This window comes from Channa argus, chromosome 5 (assembly GCF_033026475.1).
Source record: "Channa argus isolate prfri chromosome 5, Channa argus male v1.0, whole genome shotgun sequence".
Taxonomy (NCBI): domain Eukaryota; kingdom Metazoa; phylum Chordata; class Actinopteri; order Anabantiformes; family Channidae; genus Channa; species Channa argus.
Genome location: NC_090201.1, coordinates 28,416,782 through 28,426,477, shown reverse-complemented (window position 1 = coordinate 28,426,477; position 9,696 = coordinate 28,416,782). Strand labels below are relative to the sequence as shown.

Genomic DNA, 9,696 nt, shown 5'->3' with positions numbered 1-9,696 from the left:
GGTTTGGTTCCAAGCCCAGTAGAAATCGGGGAGGGTGACGTCAGGAAGGGAATCTGCCGTAAAAACTGCCAAATCGACATGCGGACTAAGGATCCACTGATAATCCTGAATGTGCAGGATGAGCTGAAAGGTCAAAATTGAAAATAAATAAAAGCAGCTGAAGGGCAATATGCTGTTTTACCATCCTGAACAACATCTGCTACTACTTGAACTACTTCTAAGCTAAAAAGGAAAGAATCATGTAGATTGAGAAAACAGAATCCTGCTTTTTTAACATTCATGTTTCAAAATGCAACTCTTGTAGTGACAGGACTTGTGGTTCTTTCAGTATTTGGCCAGAAGCAGAGTTTCAAACAGTAACTTGTAATTTATAATAAAAAAAAGAAAAAGAATGAGCCAGTTGAATTAAGAACTTTATTGTCAAAGCAAAGGTGAACAAACATAGAAATATTGTACAAAGAGACGACAAACAGAAGAAGAATAAAACAGGGAGCAGCTTTATTTCTGGAACGTCAGGTGGAGATGAGCTTTAAAGGCTGAAAGAGAAACCACTGTTAGAACTACAACTCCCATCAGCCCTTTCTGCTTGAAGTGTACATTACTGGATATTAATCAGAACAATAGTTGTCATTTTCTCACCGTCCTGATTATCCCACATCTCAGCAGCAGCTGTGTTCAGAGGACTCTCGTTGTTTGGCTCTGAGGACAAAAACAGAGATTGTGTTTAAAGCTGAAAGACGACAAAGCTGGAGTCTCTGTATTCATGTGAATCAGAAAGTTTAGGAAAAAAGCTGAACTTCATAGCTGCACACATGTCCTTAATAAGTTGTAAATTTTTAAGTTTGAACAGTGTTTCTAGATGAAAGTAAGCTGAAGTAGGAAGACTGAATAGATTTCTGGATGTAGTGAGAGAGGACATGAAGTTAGTTGGTGTGAGAGAAGAGGATGCAGAGGACAGAGTTAGATGGAGCCACATGATTCGCTCAGGAGACTCCTGAGAGGGAACAGCTGAAAGGAAATGAAGAGACTGAAAGATGGAAGCATACAAAATGCTGTCAAAGCTATAATAGGGGGAGAGGCAGGGTCCACACTGGACAGGTCTCCAGTCTGTCTCAGGGCCACAGACAGACAAGCATTCACACCTACTAGCAATTTAAAATTGCCAATTAACCGAACATGCATGTGTTTGGGCTGATGGAGGAAACCCACACAAGCACAGGGAGAACATGCAAACTCCACAGCCAACCAGGGGTTTGAACTGGGGACCATGTTACATTAATTAGGTTTACAAGTTGTGATTTTGATTCTTCCATTTAATTTGAATAAATAATGGTCGAGAAGCAGATGATCTGTATGAATGTCATTTAAAAAAAAAAAAAAGCCAAAAAGATAAGATCTTCCATTTGCTTCCGTAGTAAAGAATGTTCACGTTTATGTTTACTGTGGTTGAGCTTCTGCTCTAAGACTGAACCCTGGAAAGCTGTTTTATTTCAGATTAGAGGGCATCAGCCCCTGGATTAGAGCAAACAGAATTGGTTTAAGTAGTAAAAACCAGTTACCTCCCAGCAAGCTCTGGATGGACAGCAGGATGGAGCGGACGTCGTAGAGCGCTGACCACTTGTCCTTCAGGATGTCAAGACAGATGAACCCCTGCTCGTCTACGTTTGGGTGGAAACACGGAGTCACAAACTTCACACGGGGAGCCTGATATGGATACCCCGCTGGGAAGTCCAGGGACAGCCGGTACCGGAGACCCTCGTACACCTGAGACAGGTAAGAAAGTCTCAAACCCCTCTCTGTCTCAGTCTGTTTGTGTGCTGTACAATTGCTACTGAGTGAGGGGGGGAAAACAAAACTATCCTTATTTATTGACTAGTTTAGAGAGATGTTTAAGGGTTAAGAGGTTTTAGGTTTGGCCATTGGTTGTGATGGTTAAGGTGAGGGTCAAGTCACTGTATCATGTCAATGATACAGTGTCACGTTTTCCTGTGTGACCACAACCCTATGGTGCAAGTCTGACACCGAGAGTAAAGGTGCCGTACAGGACAATATTCAATCACCAAGAAATAAAAAGCAGCTTGTGCTGAATCAGGAAGTGACATCATCATAGGCCACTTTAATAAACTTCACTCAAGTTCATTCCTGAGATGAGTGAGCGTGTTACAGTGAGTGTGAGAGCATACCGTCCCCTGTGCGCCATTAATGGTTCCGACCCACTTGAAGAGATTATCTGATTCTGGAAATGCTGAGATCCCCTTATCACCTGACATCTACATGAGAGAGAGAGAGAGATGATGTCATCAACACGATGTCTGGTCCGATTTTGTCACTGACATCTACAACAGAGAAGTTAAATCCACTGTCTGGTCAGAGTGTTACCTCTTACAGCATTTAGACAATCTTCAGCACAGACAGGAATGTTTTATTGACAGCAAACACCAAGAGCACATTTCATTTTAACCTTATTGACAGGAGATCTGAGCTGCTGTTTGACATTTTCAGGAACAAATGGTAGTTTAGAGGTGTGTGACAGAGTAAAAACTCTGTAGTTCTGTTGGATGGATTTATTTAAAAGTCGAATTCAGTGTCACTGACTATTTCCTTCAAGTTTAGAAAACATTTAGATTTGTGTTTTCAAGTGTCAAAACAGGTTTGGTTTTGGATCAGCTCATATTCACACAACAGGACCAGTTGGAAACAAGATTTATACCTATATGTAAAAACTGGTTAATATGTGGTGGGTGGTCAATGCAGAGCATCCAAAGAAGAGAGAGAATTTTTACATTTGTGAATTCTACATCCTTCAAACAACAAGGACGTCATGAGCAAAATGATAGTTAAGACAGTGCAACTGCTAAATGAAGTACAACATCTGCAGTCAAAGTAAAAGCTTGGAGGAAACTACTGTTAACCAGTGTGACTCCATTAGTATCTGTAGATTCAGGCCCATGGCAGGTGCTACTGAAGAGGCAGCACAGGAAACTTTGGGAAGAAGGTAGGAAATAGCTGGCTGAAATTTTTCACTTCAGCCTAGAGTAGAAACCTGTTCTGTTCAACATCAGAACAACAAAAAAAACACCGTTTAACAGCTAGCCATGTCGAGAAAACACTGTGGGAAAAAACAAAAAACAAAAAAAAAAAAACAGGTTTTACAAGGTGCAAACCACTAGTAACACAAAGGATAAGGTTAGAGCAGTGGTTCACAGTCCTGGTCCTCAGGGACCCCTGCTCTGCATGTTTTCCAACAAACACTGCACAACCCAGTGCTGATCACCTGGATCAGGTGTGTTCAGTCAATCAGAAACTGGATGATCTTCCACTTCACCTTCATCTGAGATGGTATCTTCCAGTTTCTGATTGACCAAAAACACCTGACACAGGTAATGAGCAGTGGGTAGCTGGAAAACAAGCAAAGCACAGGTCCTTGAGGAACAGGACTAAGAACCACTGGGTTAGAGGAAGGAAGCAGCTCATGATCTGAAGCATCAGCGCGGCATCTTAAACATGGGGGAGGCAGTGTTAAGGCAGTGATGTACATAGCTGCTGAAGGAACAGAGTCACTGGTCTTTATTGATGACTTGCTGATAAAAGCAGAGTGTCCAGGACTATACTCTGCTCCGTCTGCCAAACGCTGAAACAAAACCTACAGCTAAAGCTACCCAAGGTTTACCCAAGACGGCAAAGAAATGACACATTCTTCAGTGGCCATATCATCCACCTGATCTCAACCCCATTATTAAAAAGACAAAACTGAAGGTAGAAAGACCCCAAACAAGCGGCATGCAGTAAAGGCCTGGCAAGGCATCTTGAGGGAGGAACCTCAGCATTTGGTCACATTCCTGGGCTGCACACCACTGGCAACAAATGTCAGCGGAGGACCTTCAATCAAGTATTATAGAGAATCCTTATGTTTGTAATGTCAGTTGTTCCATTACTTATGAGCCACCAAAAATGGGGATGCATGTATGAAAATGGCTGTAATTTCCAAGCCATGAAATATATCCTATATCCCTATGTAACTTTAATTAATTGTAATCTTTAATTAGCCTCCAACTTGCATATGCAGCACAAGGCCTGCTTTTGATGTTCTAAGATTCCACGTTAGTCAAAAAACATCCAGATGATGATGTATTGTATTATGTCTATTTTGACTACTAGCAAAAAAAAGAAAAGAAGTGTTTGAACAGTGACACTGGTCTCTTTTGTCTCTGGCATATCAAACAGACAACACACAGGAGCTCAGTGTAAGTGAAAGCTTCATGAATTACGGTGAAGATAACAGGAGTAAACAAGGATGTTCTGGTTAATACTGTGACAAGTAAGAAGATAAATGTGAATAAATGAACTCACCATCAGAGTCATGAGCTCCTGCTGCAGCCTGGAAAAACAGACACGCATTAAAATATCTGGATCACATCTGTCATTTTTTCATTTGCCATTTTAACAATTTTTGTACATTAAACTTAACTTGAGCATCTGAACTGGCAACCGGGCACATGTGAAACAACAAATCGAATAGTGTTAAATGACTTTGTTTTCTACTCAGAATAATTTGCTTAGCGCAGTACTATTTCTCCTGGTACTAAACGTAAATCTTACAACATGTAAAGAAAGTGATCCAACCTTTTAGACACAGACCCTCTGGCTGCGCTGCTGCCGCTCTCGTTGCCCTTCAGAGCCGCATTGGAGGAAGCTGCAGCCGCTGTAGGGTCCATGTTTTGGGAGGCCATGACCGTGAACTGTCGGTATACTGCGGGACACAGACAGGTGAGAAAGACACGGTAAGACGGGTCGGGCCTCAGCGGGACGCCAATGCACCGGTTCTGGACTGCGGCTAAACACTAGTACAGCTGCTCTTCGTGTCGTTAGCTTACGGTAGCTAAAGGTTAGCTCCCGGAAGAAGCAGGGATTAATATTCACCGACAGAAGCGTCAGCTTCAAGGTCCGCTGATTGTTAGATGGGTTTACGAGTGTTATCCGGAAAAGTCGTTTCGTTAACAGAAGCTGGTTTTACTCCGGTTCTGTTTTAGTTTCATGCTAACGACATTTGCTCGGCTGGCTAACTAGACATTAGCTTTGCTCTTAGCCTGTTAGGATTCGAGTTTAACTTTTCTACTGAAACCACAGAGAGAACAAACAACTAGCGGCTACAGATCGACAGACAAGCACATTATAAATACATCCAGGTGAAGAAAGCAGATGTTAAATCTACCTGCGGGACTCAGAGTATATCGGTTTCTGTCCAACCGGAGTGGATTTCTCTCCGATTCAAACTGAAAACCCTCCCGCCCCCCGGTTTAAACAAGTTTTTCCTCACACACTCAGCCAATCAGCGCCCGACTTTCAAAAACAAACCCACTCCTGTTGACTAATGAGAAGAGTGTGGATGATGTGATTGGTCAAGAGGAACGTCCGGAGCGTGACGAATGCGAGCGAACCACCTTTAATGTCGACGTCACAGAACAAGAATAAAGTAACGGACAGATTTGCCGTTTCTCTTTCATGTTGCTACTGCAATAATGTTAATGTTATACTCAGTGACTGGCAGCAAATGTACCGGGAGATATTCACTTGTTCCTGATTTACATATATCAAACCAGACGAAACGAATCAATCAAGCTTGTAACATGTCTGGAAGGCATAAAGGGGGGCAGCCGGTCAGTTTTCTGTCCCACTTGATCCCTATTAAAGACTTTATATCCAGTCTATGATCCCTAATGGTGGAGAGCCCGAGATATTCCGAGGCAATTGTGTTAAAATGACATGTGTTTGGAAGCATGTGGCACAGTTCTGCTGGTCGATTTGTCGGTATTACATGTAAATATGTGACCCAATGACGAAAAACTCGATCAGAATACCGGGTGTTTTCATGATGTCGTTATTGTTTTTATTAAGAAATCAAATAACATTCAAATTATCTCTTCTCCGCTAAACAGGATGCAGAATGCTGATGTTGAAATGTACTGCGACCCCTTTAGGATACAGCTGTGACGTAACAAATTTAATTGGTGATGCTTACGAGATTCTTACGAGGCAGTTAAGAGAAGTCACCTTTGACTGCAAACATCACTAATGGTTCCCACTTTCTCTGACGTCACGTGTACATCTCTCCACAATATCTTTAAAGCAAGAGTTTGTTCCATTCAAGTTAAAGGAAAGAGGTGGAATCTACATTTAATCAATGATTCAACAGCAACATAACTCAAACAATTAGCAGAGTTCTCGCAGCATCATGTTGTTTGATCTTTACTTGAAATCCTCCCACACTTTGGATATTGGCGGTGGTTTTGTCCGAAATCACCCCCACTCACCCGTTACCTGTTCCCTTTTTAATGTTCAGCAGCAGAGTCTGTGGCATAAAGAGCCATATGAAGGAACAACGAAGCTGTGGCAAAAGAGATGGGAGGAGGGAAACAATGGTAGATGCTCTTTCTCACTCCAACCAGATGAGCCGGCTCTGTCCTGGGCTGCCCACCTTACTCCACCGAGGAGGTGGTGGACAGAAGGACGCTGGACAAACTGACATCCATCACGAATAACACCTTTCACCTCCTGCACCACACTGTGGAGGCTCTGAGCAGCTTCCTTCAGCACAAGACTGTTACACCCCCAGTGAATGAAGGAGCGATCAGACTGTACAGCACATCAATACAGCGACACACAAATCGGAGAAACTTTTTGTTAGTTTGTGTGTGTGGTTATTATGGGAGGAACTTGGAACTTTTTTGTTGGAATAAAAGTTGGAACACTGGAACTTCCCCACCGTGGGAGCAATAAAGACTCATCCTATCTTAAATCGTGCTTAAATGTAAAGATGGACAGTAGGGACACTTGTGATAACTAGACTGGGACAGGTTGGAAGGCGCATAGGAGGCGGAGACTGTGAGTCAAAAGGAAAATGAATTATCAAGGGAAGGACTGAAAGACAAAAACAGCTACTTGACAGTTTTTCCGTTACAGCGGACTCTACATGGGATAAATTCATGCGTTGGTGTCTGTAAATGACCAGTGGAGGGCAGCACTACGTCATAGCTGCCGCACATCCTACAAGAAGAAAAAACAGGAAGTCGCCGTCTTATTGTGAAGAATTGTTTCCGGCCAGTCGCTGGTGGTTTTAAAACTGAGATCGGGAACATGAACGCGCCTCCCGCATTTGAGTCGTTTCTGTTGTTTGAAGGAGAGAAAAAGATCTGCATCAGTAAAGATACCAAAGTCCCCAACGCCTGTTTGTTCACCCTGAACAAGGAGGACCACACGCTGGGAAACATCATCCGGGCGTAAGTGGTCAGAGCGCACGGCTAACAGCAGGCTAACACACAGCTAGCGACAAGCTAACAGAGGCAGCAGGAGGCAGCTTCCTTATAAACTGCAGATATTGAATGTGGTATATACTCACTGCTAATAGGATGCTAACATAGTGCTAACACGCTTATTGCTAAAAAAATAAATCGGAATATTTTAAGATGACACTTGATTGATCCCACGATGGGGAAGTTCCAGTTTTCCAGCAGCGAAAAGACAAGCACCAATTTTTGCACCACACATGAAATCAAAGATAGTTCCCCTCACCGCTCACCTAAGCAAATATTGCAGAAGAGCACAAAAAGTTACATAAGAGACACAAATGTTCCTCCCATAATAACCATACACACAAACACAAAAAGTTGCTCCCACATGTGTGTCGCTGTATTGATGTGCTGTGCAGTCTGATAGCTGTGACCTGCGGTAGCGCTTTTTCATTCGCTTCACATTCAGATCTCTTGTTGACTTGTATCTGACTACTTATGTAACGATCAGTCGTGATTAATTGTAATTAATTGATGTGAGAAAACCATTGACTTTCACTCAGCAGTGCTTCTATTCTTCAGGTGTCACCGGATTGTCACCTTAACTTTGCCTGGTGTGTGATTTTTTTTTTTTTTACAGGCAGTTGCTGAAGGATCCTCAGGTTCTGTTTGCTGGTTATAAAGTTCCTCATCCTCTGGAGCACAAGATTGTCATCAGAGTTCAGACCACACCTGACTACAGCCCACAGGTAATTCACCTGTCCGATATGCACCGTCTAACTCTGACTAACAAATGTAGAAGTTAATATTTTTTAACTTATATATTCAGCTGGATTGATAGGCTACGTGTTTCCTCAGTATGTGTGAGAAAGTATGCAATTAATTTTCATTAATTGAATATAATGAATTGAATTTAGGCACATTTTCTTTATCGGAATATTTTATGTATACGTTCTGGTTTAAGATAAGATAAACCTTTATTCGTCCCACAGTGGGGAAATTTCTAATTCCAGCACCATTAGATCTTGCTAGGTTTACATTTCCAGCAAAAGTCAAATAATTTTTTTCTTTTGCAGAATCCCACGATTGCTTCTGGCAATTCAAGTTCATTATTATAATAAGGTTTAAGTTTTGGTTTCAAAGCAAAATCCTGTTTGTGGTAGTGACAATACTGCAAGCTCAATAATCTAATCACCAAAATACATAATAAATTACCCAGGGCAGCAACATAGTTAAGAGTGATCACGCAGTTGGTTTCTCATCATCTTTTCTCTCTGTTTCTATAAACGCGTCTCCTTTTATTTAAAAAAAAAAAAAAAGGATAAATAAACAGCCACATTAAAAATGAAATTAAAGTGACTTGTAATGATTGATACAATGAAACTAGAATGTCTAGTTTATGTGAAAGTCTAGCCGACTTGTTGCCAAGTCAACTTTCCTACCTGTGTCCATGTCAGACTGGACTAAACACACCTTTTCTTACTGTGTTGACAGGAAGCTTTTACAAACGCCATCACCGACCTCATCAGTGAACTGTCTCTGCTGGAGGAACGATTCAGAGTCGCCATCAAAGACAAACAGGAAGGGATAGAGTGATGCCCCATCCCCTGATTATGTCACTTCCATTTGAGATCCGGATTTCTTATTTCTTTTGTTTTTATAAATAAAGTTTTTCATGTCAAAAGCAGCAGGTGTGGTGTGTGATGTATCTGTGGCTACATGACAGCTGCAGAAGGAGGAAACCAACCGTGAATCCTGACCAATACAATTCCTCTTGTCCACAGTAACAACCAGAGGTGGCACAAGTGAACCTGACAAGGTTGTTAACTTTTGAAGGCTCTTTCAAATCTTTCCCCTGACCAACCACCTGAAAACAGGCTCTAATGGGTGGATGCTTTGCATTTGAAACTGTTTGGTTGGTGTCCAGCTACCTAGCTAGAGCCATTATACAAAAAAAAAACAAAGCAGGCTTGAATTGTCAGGGTTTCATGAAAGGTGTTAAGGTTCATGGCATCAAATTATCAGGCTTAACTGCCTGGATCCACCCAGGTGCAGCTGGGGAAGTAAAGAAATCCACATGCCTACCAAGATCATGACCTTCAAAGGATGAACCACTTAAATTGAGGTGCAGCTAATCTTTTGTCCATCAGAAGAACAGATTCTTGTGTGAAAAAAAAGACTGGTGGAAATACCAAAGACATTTGACATCTTTACTCAAGTAAAAGCAAAAGTACAGTTCCTGAAATGTACTCGAGGTGCAATCTGTAGTAATACCAGCTGTTTGTGTGCAAAGCTAACTTGACCTGATGTCATATTTAAACAACTTAATAGTCTTAAAAAAAAAAAAAAATCCAAATATACTTATAATTATGACTATTAAATTCGCTCTAATGTGCAAATTCTGGCGAAG

At 41.7% G+C, this 9,696-nt stretch overlaps 2 protein-coding genes across 3 annotated transcripts; one reads left to right on the top strand and one right to left on the bottom strand.

Moving 5' to 3' along the window:
* Positions 1–400: 400 nt before the first annotated feature.
* Positions 401–5,345, bottom strand: ube2c (ubiquitin-conjugating enzyme E2C). 2 transcript variants are annotated; one of them, XM_067505665.1, is made up of 7 exons: positions 5,213–5,345; positions 4,624–4,750; positions 4,351–4,378; positions 2,184–2,270; positions 1,560–1,764; positions 640–699; positions 401–536 (listed from the first exon to the last, which is right to left on the bottom strand). In XM_067505665.1, the coding sequence occupies exons 2-7, from the start codon at positions 4,728–4,730 to the stop codon at positions 499–501; spliced, it is 525 nt and encodes a 174-aa protein (XP_067361766.1). In that variant the 5' UTR covers positions 4,731–4,750; positions 5,213–5,345; the 3' UTR covers positions 401–498. The 2 variants fall into 2 exon arrangements, with proteins under 2 accessions (XP_067361766.1, XP_067361767.1); XM_067505666.1 differs by lacking the exon at positions 5,213–5,345 and adding an exon at positions 4,875–5,192.
* Positions 5,346–7,076: 1,731 nt separating this feature from the next.
* polr2j (RNA polymerase II subunit J) lies at positions 7,077–8,973 on the top strand. The gene is made up of 3 exons (XM_067505667.1): positions 7,077–7,277; positions 7,927–8,035; positions 8,781–8,973. Exons 1-3 carry the CDS (start codon positions 7,135–7,137, stop codon positions 8,880–8,882), a joined length of 354 nt encoding a protein of 117 aa, XP_067361768.1. The 5' UTR covers positions 7,077–7,134; the 3' UTR covers positions 8,883–8,973.
* The last annotated feature ends 723 nt before the right edge of the window (positions 8,974–9,696 follow it).

Excerpts from the sequence above, each read along its gene's own strand:
- ube2c (XM_067505665.1), bottom strand. The coding sequence starts at position 4,730 with ATGGCCTCCCAAAACATGGACCCTACAGCGGCTGCAGCTTCCTCCAAT. Across the intron at positions 1,765-2,183 it reads TTAATGGCGCACAGGGGACG|GTGTACGAGGGTCTCCGGTA; the intron begins GTATGCTCTCAC and ends TACCTGTCTCAG. Across the intron at positions 537-639 it reads GATGTGGGATAATCAGGACG|CCTTTAAAGCTCATCTCCAC; the intron begins GTGAGAAAATGA and ends TTTCTCTTTCAG.
- polr2j (XM_067505667.1), top strand. The coding sequence starts at position 7,135 with ATGAACGCGCCTCCCGCATTTGAGTCGTTTCTGTTGTTTGAAGGAGAG. Across the intron at positions 7,278-7,926 it reads CTGGGAAACATCATCCGGGC|GCAGTTGCTGAAGGATCCTC; the intron begins GTAAGTGGTCAG and ends TTTTTTTTACAG. Across the intron at positions 8,036-8,780 it reads CACCTGACTACAGCCCACAG|GAAGCTTTTACAAACGCCAT; the intron begins GTAATTCACCTG and ends CTGTGTTGACAG.